At 35.8% G+C, this 18,306-nt stretch overlaps 1 protein-coding gene across 1 annotated transcript in view; it reads right to left on the bottom strand.

The window, feature by feature from the left end:
- Positions 1 to 18,306, bottom strand: part of CEP135 (centrosomal protein 135) — a 117,468-nt gene that overhangs the window by 34,434 nt on the left and 64,728 nt on the right. The window contains 4 exon segments of the mRNA XM_012557419.2: positions 2,494 to 2,645; positions 12,142 to 12,219; positions 16,296 to 16,448; positions 17,341 to 17,493. Of these exon segments, the coding sequence (XP_012412873.1) occupies positions 2,494 to 2,645; positions 12,142 to 12,219; positions 16,296 to 16,448; positions 17,341 to 17,493 (536 nt within the window).

The following is an 18,306-nucleotide window of genomic DNA, read 5'->3' on the forward strand; positions in this document are numbered from 1 at the left end:
GCATAATGCCCTCCAGATTCATCCATGTTGTGAGATGCTTCACAGATTCATCATACTGTGCAGAATTCTTGGGTTACAGTCTTTTTTCCCTTCAGAACTGGGCAGAAATGACTGCACTGTCTTTTAGCATTTAGTACTGCACTGGAGACTACTGACATACACCTGGTTGTCTTCTCTTCCTTTATAGATAACTGTTTTGGTTCCCCTTCTAATCTAGATAGTGATAAAATTTTCAAATCCTTGAGATGGAATATCACCAGACATGATCGATATAATTAATGTTACTGAATTCTGCATGCAAAAAATACTGAAATAGAAAATGTTTTGTCATGTATATTTTCACCACACAAGAAAACGTCACCAGACATACCCAACTGTTGTTCTTATTTCATCACGTTTCTTTGAGAATCAGGGAGCCCTGCGAATTATGGTCTCCCGCCTTTTCTTTCCTAATTATTCCTGTGAGTCTCACTTCTGCTCTGTTTAATTTACTACTTATTTGTGAGATTCTTAGTTCAGTATATTAGATCTGTGTCTTTTTTTCCTCATTATTGCTTCTTTTTAATTCTCAGTTTTGGGTGAATTTGTTGTTTTCTCTTCACTAATTCAGCTTCCTGCAATAGCTCATCTACTGTTCACTAAATCAGTTTTTAATTTGTCAATCATTTTAAAATCATCATTACAATTCTTTCTGATCTCAAATTGTTACAGCTTTGTGACTGATTTAGTTTCACAGATGCAGTCTTACTGACTGATTCTTATAAAGTGTGTAGTTAGGGACAGTTTCTCTGATTCTTCAGAGTAATCCCTTTCTTCTGACCTTCAGTATCTTTTTACTAATTGCAGCTACCCAGTCCAGAGAAAAACCTAACTTCATTGGCTTTTTGTTTCCTTCAATCTTCTGTATTCTAAGCTAATTAATGGCTAACCAAAGATCCAATCTCCTACGGTAAAAGTTATGCATTACTGTATCTCTCTCTCATCCCCATATAATTAGCCATCCAATCCTTTTAATTTGATGTAAAACATGTCTCCTAAATCTGGCCTCTGTTCTCCAAGTTCATTGCCACTGTTTTAGTCCTGATCCCCAGTCTCCACTGTTTGCCATTAGTCTCATTAAGACTCCAAACCCATTTTCCACATTTCCACCAGAGTTAGCATTCTAAAAGGTTAAAAATTTTCTGTTTGCTCTCTATGTTTCTAAGGTAAAATTCAGATATTCTTGCTTATCATATAAAGTTTTTCATAATTTGACTCAAACCTGTGGATATAGCCTATTTTCTCATACTGACCTTACCATTCTTCAGACACATCAGACCCTTTAGAAGCCTGTATATGGCTCTCTCCCTAAAATGGAGTTACCAACCTTCTTCATTTGAGGATTTCCTGAACATCATTGGAAATCCAGCTTAAACATTACCTCCACGGTGATACCTCCCTAACTACCAGGCTGTTAGTTCCTCTGTCTTGTGGCTGTCTCCATTTCTATGAAAGAGCATTTACCACAGTACATTATGATGTAACAGTTTACACATCACAATTGAACATGACTTCCTTGAAGGAAAAGAGTATATCTTATTCATCTTTATAATTCTAGTGTCACAAGGAGCATACAGCCTTCTGACAGAGTAATGTAATGACTCCATAAATATTTGTTGATTAATTAATTAATAAACAATAATTCTTGGTTATCTTGTATCTAAAACAAAAGTAAATTCTGTCTGACCAACACGAGAAGAAAAAGAGTACATCCACTTGTAGCATCCAATCAAAAGGTTTCTTCATAGTTAAGTTGTTCTGTATGCCCTCCCTAAGACAAAACCATCACTCCAACAGTCTTCTGTTCTTCAAATTATTTAAAGAGTCATCTGGGAATATAAGAAAGCAAAAGCATCTACACTAAAATACTAAACAGAAATACCCTTTTAAACAACAAAGGAAAAGGAAGAAACCAAGATAAAAGGGAAGCAGCAGAGAATAGTATAAAAATATCTCTGGAGTTCACATAGAGACAAAGGTAAAGGGATAGGGAATGTCTGTTAAGTTAGAAAAGTAAAAAAAAAAAAAAGGAGATGGATATGCTGATTTTACAATTCAATGAACGATGTAAGAGAAGGAAAATGACATAGGTAGCAAAAAATTCTGTGATTTTCAGCAAACCTACACCATGAAGTACGAAAGATCTAAATGTTTTGTTAAGGGAGATTTTTAAAGGAGGTAGCTATAAAAACTTGTCTGCAATCACATTAATCTATGAATGCTTAAAAAAATATAGATACTTAAAACCTACTCAGGTTCACTTAATGAATCAGAACCTCCAGAGATCAGCCCCTAAATCCATACTTTTCAAAAGCTCCCCAGGTGATTCTGCTACAAGGCCAACTTTAGGAAGCGCTACTCAAAAGACCCAATCCAAAATGATTGGCTTATGAACCTTACATAACAACCAACACATTCCCAGAAGTGAAATAACAAAACTTTCAATAAACTTACCTAAGTGAGTTCATCTCTGTTTTCTGATGAGATGAGTCACCAGCAACATGGGTAAGTTTCTGAGCTTGGAGTTTTAATTTGTTCTCTAATGATTCTACTGTTTCGCTCATTATTAACACTTTAGACTTTAATTCACATTTTTCATTTTCAAGCTATAATTTAAATTAAAAAAAAATAATAGGTATATATCTTTTTTCTTTAGAAACTCTTTAAAACATATTTTCTGGAAAAAACTAAATAAATTAGACATTTTTAAAAAATATTTTAAAAGCTGTGATACACTTTAGGGTCAAGGTGTCAGAATGGGCATACACATTTATATCTCCCCCTTCAATATGATTTAAATAAAAGGAAAAATACAGAAGAATATATACAGCCTCTTCTAACCTGAGACCAGAACTAGATGGTGCCTGGCTACCATTATTCACCGTTCTGATCAGGGACACAACAGAAGGTCCTGGATAGAATGGGAGAAAAATGTAGAACGAAACTCAAATTCTTAAAAAAGGTCAGACCTACTGGACCGATAACAGAGACTAGAGGAACACCCGATACTATTGCCCTAAGATACCCTTTGAATTTGCCACCGAAGCCACTCGTGTAGATCACCTTTTAGTCAAAAAACAGATTGGCTTATAAAATAAACAATATCATGCGTTAGTACTGTGTCCTTTAAACACTCAACTATATGAGACCAAATGGTCAACATTTACCCAAAAGGTAAGGAGGGGAAGGGAAGCTAATCAATGTAAACAGAACAAGCAGAATGGAAATAATGAGAATGCTGACACATTGTGAAAACTGTCACCAATGTCATGGAACAATTATAAAAATTGTTCAATGGGAACCTAATTTGATGTATAAACTTTCACCTAAAACACTATAAAATATTTTTAAAAAAGAAGAAGAAAAAATATATTCGTAGAAGCAATGAAAATAGGTAAGGAAGCCATTAGCAGAACAAAAATTTTGAAAAAATAAGTAGATAGGATTGAATTGATGAAAAGAACAGAGCAGAAAAGACTGCAACCCAAACATAAAATTGGTAAGACCTATACAAAGAAACTAAAGTTTTCCTGAAGAGCATAAGAGATAATCTGACTTAATGTGAAGACACACCACTGTGGGAACACAAGATTGTAAATATGCCAAATCTTCCACCAAATAATTGTAAATTCAATACGATTCCAATAAAAATCCTAAGAATTTTTTTTCTTCTTTTTAAAAAGGAGTGGCTTCACTTTCATAAACTGATTCTAAACTTCATTCAGGAAAAAGGAAAAGAGGAAATATTTGGGGAGAAAAGAATGCAAATAAACTTGCCTCATAAGATATAAAAACAAACTAGAAAGCTACTGTAATTAAAACAGTATAGATTTCACATAGAAATGGACAAATACACAAAACTGAGTGGAGTATAAAAACACTCTGTACAGATGTTAACTTAGAAAAGGTAGCATTATAGGGATGTGGGAAAAGGATAAGCCCTTAAAAAATAGAGTAAGGACAAATGTCACTTATTGAAGGACAAAAAAGTAGCTAAATTTCTACTTTATTTCATATACAAAAATGAATTCTAGACAGAATAATAACCTATAAGTAAAACTCAAAACCAAGAAATACTAATAATAAATAATAAGGCTTTTAGTCAAAACACTGTGTACTGATATATTTTATCTCCTCTCCCTCTGAAAACACCACTAAAATGGCAGTAAAGGAATAAAGGACAGAGAACAAGTAAAACAAGAGTAGTCAAGTGACTTCACTAACTTGTGGAAGACAAAGAACAGGCAGAACAGTGACTCAGAGTGGAAAAAATTACAATCTACAGCAGTCTCTCAACTGAGGAACTAATGACATTTCGGGTCAGATAATTCTTTTACTTGCGCCTTAGACTGACAACCAAAACTGTCTCCAGATAGCGCCAAATGTCCCCTAAAAAAATCCAAACCCATTGCTATCGAGTCAATTCCGATCATTAGCGACCCTATAGGACATGGCAGAAGTGCCCCATAGAGTTTCCAAGACTATAATCTTTACAGAAGCAGACTGCCACATCTTTCTCCTGTAGAGTGGCTGGTGCTAACCTTTTGGTTAGCAGCCGAGTGCTTAACCACTGCACAGAACTGACTCCAGTTGAGAACCACTAATCTAAATTGACTACTGTATGGAATACCCATAAGCAGCCAACTTACTTACCCAGAAGAGGCTCAACATTTGGAGGTACAAAGTAGAGGGTAGGGGTCAGAGCAGAGTCAAATAGGGAGACTGGCTGAAAGTTTGTATGTTGGGACCCTTAGAGCTCAGGTATTTCCTATCTCTTTCTGGAAAATACTCTTAGAAATATAACAAAAAAAAAAGGATTAAGAGAAGAAATCTCTCAAAAAGAGAAAATGACAAAGAGATAGAAAGTAAGGGATAAAGGATAAGGACTTTAGATGATCTCTTCAGGAGGCCTAAAACCAACTAGTAAAAGTTCTAGAAAGAGAAAATAGGAATATAGGGGAACAAACTAACAAAGAAATAACAAAGGTATACGAAATAGAATGGTATAACACATCTCAAAGAAAGTTATAAGACAATGGAGGACAGTATTCAAAATTTTTGGTGAAAATAATTTTCCAATCTAGATTTCTATATACCCAGGCAAATCCTAAACCAGTATGAAACTTGAATAAAGATACTTCCAGACATGTGGAGTGCTAAAAAAAATTCTCCCAGAATGAAGGAACAAACCAAGAAAGAGAAAAGCATGGGATTCAACACAGGAGAAGGGGAAAGGGAAACTCTTAGGACATCAGCTACTGAGAGACATTAAGTCCACAACAGAGTAGGAAGATTGAAAGCTCAGGAAGGGAGTCTTCAAGGAAAAAAACAAAACTGGTATGTTTGAGTATTCAAAAAAATACTACTGATAGCATGCAGCAGAGATGTTGAAGCATTTGGCAAAACTTAGCATAAGTTTAATGGAAAAAAGGTTAAAAAAAAAAAAAGCAATTATTAACTCCAGGAAAAAGAAACTCTACAAGAAAAAAAGGCAAGGGACTGCTGTAACACTTGGCTGAGCAGTGAAAAGCTAGAGGTCAAGATAACATAAACTACTGAAGTAAGCAAAATATGAATAAAATTGTGTTGAGGTAATGGGGAAGGAAAGAAGGTGGAATGCTAAGCTATCATCATCTCCTGTCAAGGAAAGTCACAAAATAATGCTTATCTGAATCAGTAAAGTAAGACTAAGCAGTATATACACATTGTTTAGAAACAGGAAGGTAAGCACCAGAAGAAAGAGCTTGAGAGTTGAGGATGGCAGTTTTGAGGACAAGGAAGGTGGGAAAGGAACTTTTTTGCATTAAAAATCTGTCAGAATTCCCTTAGGTATATCTTGTACAGATAAGAGTACATGTATAGGATAAAAAATGTAAAAATGAATACGTATATATCCATCATCTACCCTACAAAAATATACCTAAATCTTTAAAACTAGTTGTGAGCACACTTCATTCCTTTTCCCCAATCTCTGCCCACAGTACCCACTACCTTGAATCTTGCATTTCTCATTCCTTGCTTTTCTTTAGCATACCACATTTGTATGAATCTCTAAACAACCTACTGTTTAATTTTGTATGTTTTTGAACTTTACGTAAATGCAGCCATACTGCATGTTTTTTTCCGTGACTTGCTTTTCCGGTACAACAGTGGTTAAGAGCTGGGCTGCTAACCAAAAGGTAGGCACTCTGAACCCACCAGCTGCTCCCTGGAAACCCTATGGGGTAGTTCTACTCTGTCCTATAGGGTCGCTATGAGTTGGAATCGACTTGATAGTAATAGGTTTGGTTTTTGGTTTTTTGGTACATGTGATGTTTGTAGCTTTCTTTCATTCATTTTTTGCTGCTGTATAATACTCCATTGTACGAATTACCACCATTTATCCATTTTCCTCACAAATGACATCTAGACTTTCTTTTTTTTTTTGCTATTACAAACTGTTGCTATAACTGTTCTTGCGCATGTCACTAGGTATGCATGGCCACATGTTTGTTTAGGGTAGGGGTTGGCAATCTTTTTCTGTGAAGGGCCAGAGAGTAAATATTTTAGGCTTTGTGGGTCTGTGGTCTGTTACTACTACTGTGTTGTAAGACAAAAGCAACCATAGGCAGGATCTAAACAAGAGTATGGTTGTGTTCCAATACATTTTTTATGTAAAAAAATAGGATGAAGGCTGGATTTGGCCCAGAGGCCACAGTCTGCTAACCCTTGCTAGGATATATAACTAGAAATGGAATTGTTGGCTAATAGGATATGCCTTTGCTAGATAATGCCAAATTATTCTCCAAAGAAGTACCAATTTACACTCCCAGGAACTACACATTCTTACTAATACTTTTTCTAACCTGTTAACTTCTGATGATCTGATGGATGTAAAATGGCATTTTACTGTGTGGTTTTAATTTGGATTTCCTTATCACTGAGGTAGAATTTTTTTTTATGTTTATTAGCCATTTGTAATTTCTTCCTCCATGAAGTATCTATGTCTTCTGTTGATTTTAATTCGGGTTAAATGTGTATCAAGTTATTCTCACAATTAATAGCTTGTCTTTTCAATTTCTTTATGGCTGTTTGATAAACAAAGATATTCTTGTCAATGTTGTCTTATTTACCTATGTTTTCCTTTAGGAAAAACATTTTTGGGTCTCGAGCAGTGATTAAGAGCACAGAATCTGGAACACCTACTAGCTGTGTAATATTGGGCAAGTTTCCCCCTCTCTTCCTCAGTTTCCTTATCTATAAAATGAGGATAATAACAGTATTTACTTCATATGGTTGTTGTGAGAATTAAAATAATATGTATATAAATGTTGAGAAAAGTACCGGACACATCAGAAATGCTACATAAATGATTGCTACTATTACTATCTCTCCAAGGTCAAAAGATTTTATCCTGTACTTTGTTTTTAAAATTTAAAGTTTTATCTTGGACATTCAAGGCTTCAAATAACCTTGGTTTTTGAGTATGGTATATGTGAAGTAGAATCCAATTTCATTTTCTTTCACATGGACAGCCAGTTGTTCCAGAAACAATTACTGAATCCTTCCTTGCCACATTGATCTGAGTAGTTTTATATGTCAAGTTTCCATACATTTGTGTTGCTAAGCTGTCTGTTGAGTTCAATCAATCTCTCTTAATCGCTATGCAATACCACACTGTCTTAATCACTCTAACTCTAAAGTTTTCATGTCTGGTAGAGCAAGTCCCTTACCATTTTCTTTTTTAAAACTTCTTTTTGATTCCTGGTTACTTCTATATAAATTTTAGAACCTACTGTCAAGTTCATATACATGCACATACACACATGCACATGAGTGCACATACCCATACCACCTTCTTGGGATTTCAGCTGGAACTGCATCAACTCTGTACACCAATTTAGGGAGAATTTACATTCTTTTTATAAATATGTTGTCTCTTTCCTTTTTTTATAATATACCTCTCCATTTATGTAGGTCTTCTTTAATGTTTTTCAATAAGGTTATAAAATGTTTTTTCTAAAGGTCCTGAAAATTATTCATAGGTGTCTGTATTATCTATCACTATTAAAATATTATCTTTTTAAAAAAATGGTATCCTTTCAAAATGTTTGTTGACTGTACATAGCCATCCTGTCCCATACTTTAACCATAGTCACGTGTGGCTACTAAACATCTGAGCTGTGGCGAGTACAAACTGAGATGTGCCGCAGTATAAAATACACACCAAAGACTTAGTGTAAAAAAAAAGAATATAAAATAATCTTAATTTTTTATATTGATTAGATGTTGAAACAATAGTACTTTGGGTTTAAATCTTGTTTCTTTTTACTTTTTAAATGTAGCTACTAAAAAATTTAAAATTTTGTATGTGGCTCACATATTTTTATCGCACAGCACAGCACTAGCATATAGAAATAAAATTGGCTGCTGTATGCTAATTTTACATCAAGCAGCCCTGGTAAATACTCTAGTTAATTCTAATAATTTGTTGACTTTTAAATTTTCCATTGGATAAAAATACTGTGTGTTACGTAGTTTCTTCCTTTCTAATCCATACAATTTCTCCCCTCTCACTACATTGGCTATGATCTTCTATGCAATACTGAATAAAAGTGCTGATAACTGGTACCTTTGTCTTGCTCCTAATTTTAAAGGGAATGCTTTCAACGCTTTATCTTTAAGTACAATGTTTGTTCCAGGGTTTATCAGGTTAAGAAGTTCCTTACATTTCCTAATTTGCTAAGAGTATCTTTTTTAAAAGGTGCCCTGATGGTGTAATGGTTAAGTGCTAAGTGCTCAGCCACTAACAAAAAGGTTGGTGGTTTGAAGCCACCCAGTGGGCTGTGGGAGAAAGACCTAGAGATCTGCTTCTGTAAAGATTACAGCTAAGAAAAACCCATGGGACACTTCCACTCTGTCACATGGGGTCGCTATGAGTCAGAATCAACTCGATGGCACCTAACAACAACCTATTTTTTAAGTCATGACTGAATGTTGATATAAGAATGCTTTTTCTCCATTTACTGAGGGGAGCATACGCTTTTCAGAGCCCTGGTGGTTCAGTGGTTAAGAGCTCAGGCTGCTAACCAAAAGGTTGGTGGTTCGAATCCACCAGCTACACCTTGGAAACCCTATGGGGCAGTTCTACTCTGTCCTATAGAGTCGCTATGAGTTGGAATTGACTTGATGGCAATGGTTTTTATTTTTGTTTTTTTTTTTAATATGCTTCTCATTTTAAACGCAAATGTGGTATATTTCTGAGGTGAAATCAAACTTGTATTCTTGGATAACTTGATTGCAGTGTTTTATCTTCTTTACGTATTGCTGAATTTAGTTTGGTTTGCTATATGTTGTTTGGCATCATTTATATACCATGAAGTTAATTGGCCTGCACTCTCTCCTGTTACCTTTGTCTACTGCTTTATTAAAATTATATTGCCCTCATAAAGTAAGCTGAAAAGTATTCCCTCCCTCCATTTTTTTTTTTTTTTTAAAAATCTGGAACAGTTTGCTGTAAGAGTGGAATACGCCCTTTCAGTGTTGGTAGAATCTACTGCAAATCTGGGCCTAGTATCTTCTTTGTGGGAAGATTTTTAATTATAGCTTAAGAGATCAGAAGAGGGTACCCTGTTAATCTTTGGCTGGGTAGAGCTCTGCAAAGAAACTACTGAAGGCTATAGACAGTTCCTACTCCCATCAGCCAGTGGAAGTCCTCATAATTCATGGAGCAAAATGTAGCGTACTCAAAAGGATTCTGTCTCAGTGGCAGGATAAGATGACTAAGTGCTACTCTGGTCCCACCTAACAAAGCTTAAAAGCAAAACTGGAAAGCATCAAACTACTTCCATATGACTTAACTGCATCCCAGAACAAAGCTCCAATAAAAAAGAATACAAAATATCCAGTAGGTAAGAAGGTAAAAATCATAATGTCTAGTATCCAATCTAAAATTACTAGGCATGCAAAGAAGCAAAAATAATATGGCCCATAATAAGGAGAAATATCAATCAATTAAGAAATGACACAGATGACAGAATGAGCAGACAGATAAGTTATTATAACTGTATTCCCTATGTTCAAAAAACCCGTGAAATACTGATGATGTAGAGACATCAAGGATTAAAAAAAAAAAAAGAAGACTGAAATCCAACTTCTAGAGATTAAATCTACGATGTTTAAAATAAAAAATTTACTGGATGGAATTAACAGTAGATTAGGCATTACAGAAGAAAATATTAGTAAACTTGAAGTCCCAGTAACAGAAACTAGCAAAAATGGAACAGAATGAGAGAAGACTGGAAAACAAAAACACTCAATAGAACATTAACGAGCTGTGGGACTACTTCAAGAAGCCTGACGTGTAATTTGAGTCCTAAACGGTGGGGAGAAAGAAAACAGTAAAAATATTTGAAGATATAGTGGCTGAAATGGTTCTAAATTTGATGAAAATTATAAACCTACAGATCCAAGATGCTCAATGAATTCCAAGTATAAGAAATAGAAAGAAAACAACACCCAGGCACATTACAAGCAGTAAAAAGAAAAACAGTTAAAAGCAGTTAAGAGAAAAAAAATACATAAGAGGAACAAAGAGAAAAATGGCAGCAGACTTCTTGCTGGAAATAATGCAAGGCAGAAGACAGTGGAGCAAAATCTTTAACATTTTGAAAGGGAAAAAATGTTAACCCAGAATTCTATACCCAGAAAAAGTATCTTTCAAAAATAAAAGCAAAAATAATTTTTCCTTCTGTCAAATGTATCGTTAAAGTCAACTAGTGACTTTCAAAACATTGATACTTTAAATTTTTCTAAAACACTGAGAATTGGTCAATAAACCTTCGTTTAGACATGCCCAGATTCAACAATTATCAAATTTTGCCACGATTATTTCAACAACTTTTTCTTCTTTACTTGACCAAAATCCCAGTTAAGCATCATACATGTCAGTAAGGATCACACACACACACACACGCGGCTTTTCATTGCAATGTTGTTCACAATAGCAAAAAAAACTTAAAACAACCCATAGCAGATGATATGTATGTACAAAGTCACATCTCCTTTGCCCCATGCATGCTGACCAAATCCCACCTCAACGAACTGTTGATTCTGTCTGCTTTTCTGCCTCAGGGCTTTTTCCAAAGAAGAAGCTCTCACACTGAGTCCAAAGTCAGTCAGCCAGGAATTAGGGGGAGTTAACACTTCTATAATAATCCTTCATCATGAGAAACAGGAGTAGGTGGATAAATGCCCTAGCCACCCACCCTTTATTCTGAGGTACACATTACACATTTCTTCAGAGGGTTCCCAGAGGAATGGAGACTCAGTGGCCCACAGCAGCAATCAGGTCAATAAAATATCCTTTTTTGGCTGCTTCTTTCCTGTCTCACCCAGCTCCTTCACTTCTGATTTGTGGGATCACCTGCCAAACAAGCTACTTGCACCCACATCCTGCTCAGGCTCTGCTTTCAGGGGCACCCAAACTGAGACACAGCAAATATGCAGCCTTTAAAAAGACTAAGACAGAGCTTTATGTACTGAGATGAAATGAAGTCCACAATATACTGTGGAAAAAAAGTGATACCTATGGCATGACCCAATTTCTGTTTCTATATGTGTAGAATGTGAATGTGTATGTTAAATAAATGCATTAAAAAGTACTGGCAGAACACATACCAAATTGTTTAAAATGCCATCTCTAGGAAAAGCAATGAGGAATGAAAGTGGACTTTCACTTTTTTACTCTATGTCTTTTTTTTTTAACAACAGCAAGAACAATAATAATAGCTAACGTCTACTGAGTGCTTACAACACGCCAGGCACTCTTCTAAGTCCTTTATATGTATTAATTAATTTAATCTTCACAGTAGCCCTACTAGAATTATCCCTATTTTATAAATAAACTGAGGGAAAGAAAGTTTAAGTAATTTCCCTATAGGTAACAGGTGGCAGAGATGGGATTTGAACCCAAGTAGTCAGTCTACACAGCACACACTCCTAAAGACTGTTATACACCTTCCCTAAGCATATTATTTGTAAAAACACATGCAGTATATTAAAACTATAATTGAAAGTCATTCAAACAACAAAATATACTCCAAATCCAGTTTGATTAATTACCTGATGATTAACACATGTCAAATGTTCAATAGTTTGTTCTAATTCTGATTTGCCCAAAAGATTCTTCTCCTGGAGGGTCTGAAAGAGATTTTTATAGAAAATGTTCATTTATATCAGATAATAAAACAAAATTATCAAAATAAAGGATGCAAATTTTAGCACTATTTTATTCTATTTATCTTTTTATAATCACATAGAAATATTTTAGAAAGAAAACCATTATTTACAAAAAAAAATTTTGGTTAAAAAACAGCACAATAGGCTCTTATCATTTATACACTCTAACTCCATGTGTGATTGTAGCAGAAAACACAGACTGCTATGCGGTCATTCATAAAAATTTATTTAGATCAGTCCATTAGCACAACTATAAAGGCAAAAAACAGCAGGTTATGTATGAAGCTCCGGAGTATGCCCTCATGACAGGAAATGTAAGAGGGACAGGGTGCAGAGGAGGAAAGATGATGTTAGAAAGACACAGGAAACAGAATGCTACGGCCATGCAAGAGACCAGAGTTCCAAGAATAGGCTAACAGTGTAAACACAAGGATTATTTTTCTGATCACATTACCTTAATCCAAACTTTTGCTGTTGCTAAATCTAGGATTAGCAATACAACGTGGTGACCACTGAGAGGTCTTCCAGTGTGGATTCATACTTCCATCCATGTTATTCAGTGAAAATAAATATTTCCCCCCAAAATCCATATAATAGAGATGACTTTTTAAAGACATCTGATGTTTACATTACACACTTGGTTGAAAGGATCACTTGTTATAAGTATTTATTCATTTATTCAATCATTCGACCAAAATAAATTTTTATACTATATACCAAGTGCCAAGCAAGGTGTTAGTGATACAGTAATGAGTAAAATGAATACAAGTCCCTGACTTCATGGATACTATAGCCTAGTAGGAGCCCTGATGGTACAATGGTTAAGCGCTCGCCTGTTCAGTTGCCATCCAAAAGGTTGGCACTTTGAACCTACCCAGAGGCTCTGTGGGACAAAGACCTGGTGAATCTGCTCCCATAAAGATTACAGCCTAGAAAATCCTATGGCACAGTTCTACTCTGTCACATAGGGTCACTATGAGTCAAAAACTGGCGGTACCTAACAATAACAAAGCCTAGTAGAAAAGACAAATCTTAAACAAGAAATTACAATAAATCCTATGGATATTCTGTAAGAAAAAGGAACTTTGTGTCAATATATAGAAAGGAACTCTAGAGTCTAGTGTTCATTTCCTGTCTGAAGAAATAATGTTTAACCTGTATCTAAAAGAAAAACAGGAATTAGTCAGACAAGTGGACTGGAGGGAGGGAAGGAATTTTTCAGGTAGTCAATAGTCTGTGTAGAAGGTTGGAGGGAAGAAAACATCCACTAAGCCTAGAGCCTTGGGGTGAGTGACGGTGTGGCAGGGGGGAGATGAGTTTGGGGAAAAGAGGCACTACATTGTATTGCTAACTCTAGATTAGCAGCAGCAAGAATTTGGATAAGGTTATATAACCAGAACAAAAGCCCTTGTGTTTATACCGTTGACCAGCCCATTCTTGGAACTCCAATCTCTTGCATGGCCCTGTAATATTCTGTTTCCTGTGTCTTTCTACCCTCATCTTTGTTCCTTTCAAAGCAGACAATCATCCTTTCAAAGAAGGCCAATCATTGAGGTCTTTTAAAACAAGTAATAGATTTTAAGTAGGAAGTGACATGATCAGAATTATATTTTTGAAAGATTACTGACTTTAGTATGAAAAATACATTTGAGAGGGATAAGACTAGAAGTACAGAAGCCACTAATACAGTAACGCAGGTGAGAGACAATAATGGCCTGAACAGGATGGTGGCAAGGGAATGGAGAAAAGCAAACAGATTCAAGAAGAGTGGTGCATGTGAGCTCAGGAGCCAGACTCCTTGCAACTTCACAGCTGGGTGACCTAGTTAACTTCACTGAAACTCAGAGACCGCACTGGTAGACAGTATCTATCTGAAAAGGGTATTGTGAAGATTTAATGATAGCCCACGTAAAAATCACTTGAAACAGCCTCCCAAATGGGAAAGGTTTAATAAATATTAAGTATTATTTAAGAGATAGCATCAATAAGACTTGGTGATTAACTGAGGGATATGAGGCTTCAGGGAGCACGAGTCAGTGATGACACCTGGATTTGGCAAACAGGTGATAGTGGAATAATAGTCAACACTGGAGTAGGCTTACGGATGAAGATGTTTAGTTTAGTGTTTAAGTAAAAGATCTATTCCAAACGGATAAATCCTGCCTCCTACAACCCAGAAGGCATCTGGTAATATGAATGTTACTTTTTCCTAGTTCTCAGTACCATTTCATTTTTCTACCCTATTTTTACATTCCTTGGTCATTTCAACAGATATGGAAAAGGCTGAGTCAGTAGCTTATACTAAAAGCTGCTATACTGAACACCATTACAAAAGATCTCAATTAAAAGCATTCTTAAACTGGACTGTTAGCCTAAAATTTTAACTGAAATTTGTCATAAAGACTACCCTCATAATGCTTAAGTGTCTTTATTCCTAATTTTAGCTACTAATTTCAAAGCATTAATTCAATAATATTTATTGAACGTAAGCTGTAAATGCCATAATAATAACAGTTAATATTCACTGGGAATTTATAATGTGCTAAGCACAGTTAAGTGCTTTACATGCATTAAACATAATTATTTTTTTGGAAATTACAAAAGAAATTACAAAATATTGCCCCTAGATTTGACACCATCAAAACTAAAAACCTCTGTGCTTCAGAGGACACATCAATAAAGTGAAAAGATAACACACAGAATGCGGGAAAATACTTGAAAATCATGTATCTGATAAGGGACTCGTAGCGAGGCCACTAGATGACTAGAATAAAGAAGATAAGCGTTGGTGAGGATGTGGAGAAACAGGAACCCTAATACGTTGCTGATGGGAACGTAAAATGCCGCTGCTTTGGAAAACAGTCTGGCATACTTCAAAAGGTTATACACAGAGTTACCATATGAATCACTAATTCTATTCCTGGGTATGTAACCATGAGAAATGAAAACATACATCCACACAAAAACTTGTACACAAATGTTCATAACAGCATTACTCATAATAGCCAAACAGTGGAATAACCTAAATATCCATCAACTGATGAATGGCTAAATAAAATATTGTTATATCCATTCATTAGAATATTATTCGGCAATAAAATGGAACATGGATGAACCTTGAAAACATTATACTAAGTGAGAGAAGCAGATACAAAAGCTTACATATTGTATGAATACACTTATGTAAAATATCCAGAACAGGTAAATCTATAGAGACAGAAAGTAGATAAGTGGTTGCTTAGGGCTGAGAGGCTTGGGGGAAATGCTAACTGATACGGGGTTTCTTTCTGAGGTGGAGATGTTCTGGAATCAGGTAGTGGTGATGGTTGCAAAACTCTGTGAATACACTAGAAACCACTGAATTGTATACTTTAAAAGGATGAATTTTATGGTATGTAAATTATATCTCAATAAAGCTTTACATAAAGTCCCTACACATAAGGAACTTCCTACTGAGTGAGTTCAGGGGTTGGCAAATTTTTTCTGTAAAGAGCCAGATAATAAATATTTTAGGCTTTGTGAGCCATACAATCTCTGTTGCAACTACTCAACTCTGCCACTATAGCACAAAATAAGGCATAGACAATAGGTAAACCAATGAGTGTGGTGTTCCAATAACACTTTATTTATGGAAAACGAAATATGTATTTAATACCACGCGTCATGAAGTATTATTCATTTAGTATGTTTTTCAATCATTTAAAAATGTAAAAAACATCCCTAGTTCATGGCAATACAAAAACAGGCAGCAGGCTAATTTGGCCCATGTGCCATAGTTTGCCAACACTGATACAGTTGCATATTCTAAATAGCAACTTCATGGGAAAATGTATATAAGGATCTCCCTTTTCTTTAACAAGTTGGAATAAATTATAACGGTAGTCATAAGACTACCCTTATAACGCATAAGTGTTTTTATTCCTAATTTCAAACCCGTGGAATGGTTGGTGGGTTTAAACCACTGACCTTTCAGTTAGCAGCCAAGTGCTTTAATCGCTGTGCCACCAGGGCTCCTTATGAATATTAAAAATACTTACATTTAACTTTTCTCTTAAAGCTTCCTTTTCTACCATAATTCTTCTTAAGTCAGATAATGCTCGTTCTTTTTCTTGTTCCATAAGACTAACAATATTTGGGGAGACTGTGGTTTGGGTGGATTCCTGTCTTAGTGCAGATAATTCTTCCTGAGCCTTTAAGAATTAAAAAAACAAATAATAAAAAAAACTTTGAATATGCTCCCACTGAACACACGCTATTGTTGTTCTCTTCCTAAATCCCAACAAAATGAGAGTAAAAGAATTAAGAAATAATAACAATAAAACCAAAAAGATAGGGAGGTTGAGGGAAGTGCCAGCCATAAAATTTTGGAAACTAGAAAGCAGATGGACAGTAGTAATTAACTAAGGCAAACCCAAGAAAGTAATCTAAGCCGACAGTGGAGAAAGCCCAGAAGTGGATCACTTTGTACTACAGAACCCAAGTAAAGCTCAAAATGTGAAAACATCTCTTTCAATTTGACCTTTAACTTGCATGTCCTTCCCTTTTCAAAGTAGCAGTAGGAGTTCATGGGAGATAAGGATGGAAACAGACTGAGGTGACAGACACCATGCTTTGCTCAAACTCATCTTGTCCTCTGACAACTGAGGCTTTGTAACTGGGCCAAGCTGTATCAATACCCTCTTTCCTAGAGAATTTTTTTTACTAAAGGCTAAGTTCTTGATATCCAATATATCTAAATCGTGAGCTCTACCCATTGTTCTACTGGACATGTCCCCAACATGTCTGAATCCCAAGGATAAACCTGGCTCAGAGTAAGAGACCCGCTCCAAATAGTTTTAGAAGAAGGCTATCTCTCACTGACCTGACACATAGGTAATTCAGAAAAGAGGAAAAATAAACATGAAAAAACAAAAGAAGTCTCTGCTTTGGCAGCAGGATGACAGTACAGATGGCTATTTATAATTCTAATTAAGAGGAATATCATAAAGTCCATATATTTGCATAATTTGAAGGACATATACTGGTTTCATTATAGTTAACTGGAGTTATAAACCTTTGACTCAGTTATAATTAACGTCTTACTTGGTTATATAAGACACTTAGTTTATCTCTCTCTGCTGTCAATAATTTAACATTGGCCTGTATTTCCTCCATATGTTTTTCAAATCTTTCTAGCATACAGTGAAGTTCATCTCTTTCTCTTGCGATGAGATGAATTTCTGAGTTGTGATCACCCTGAAACACAATCAGAAAAAAGAAGTTATTGTTGTAATTACCACTGCATGGCTGTCACAGTTGTTGGGTGCCATCGAGTCAGTTTCGACTCATAGCAACCCTATGTACAACACAATGAAACACTGCCTGATCCTGTGCCATTCTCACAAACATTGCTATGTTTGAGCCCATTGCTGGAGCCACTGTGTCACTTCATCTCACTGAAGGTCTTCTTCTCTTTCGCTGACCCTCTACTTTACCAAGCATGATGTCCTTCTCCAGGGACTGATCCCTTCTGATAACACGTCCAAAGTACGTGAGACAAAGTCTCGTCATCCTTGCTTCTAAAGAGCATTCTGACTGTACTTCTTCCAAGACAGATTTGTCCCAGGATGTTTGTTATAACCTGTAAACCAGGTCGTCGAGTCCATCCCAACTTATGGCTATTCCACGTTTGTCAGAGCAGAACTGTGCTCCATAGGGTTTCGGTAGCTGATTTTTCAGAAGTAGATCATCAGGCTTTCTTCAGAGGCGACTCTGGGTGGACTCGAACCTCCAACCTTTTGGTTAGTGGCCAAGTGCATTAACTGTATACATCACCCAGGGAATCCTTGAGATAGTTAATGATCACCTTTTTTTTTTTTAATCAATAATGAAAGCAGGAGACAAAAGCACTGGCAGTACTGGGGCAAGTTTCCTGGCTTCCAAGTTCCCTGACCTTTTAAGTTCTCAGGAAGGGACTCAGCTGCCCATGATACTATTTGACCAGATCCCACCAGATTCCTCCACGATTAGTTCTCCTGGGTTTGCTTATACTAGTGGTACTTCAAATGC

This window comes from Trichechus manatus, unplaced genomic scaffold (genome assembly GCF_000243295.1).
Source record: "Trichechus manatus latirostris isolate Lorelei unplaced genomic scaffold, TriManLat1.0 scaffold00101, whole genome shotgun sequence".
NCBI classification, from domain to species: domain Eukaryota; kingdom Metazoa; phylum Chordata; class Mammalia; order Sirenia; family Trichechidae; genus Trichechus; species Trichechus manatus.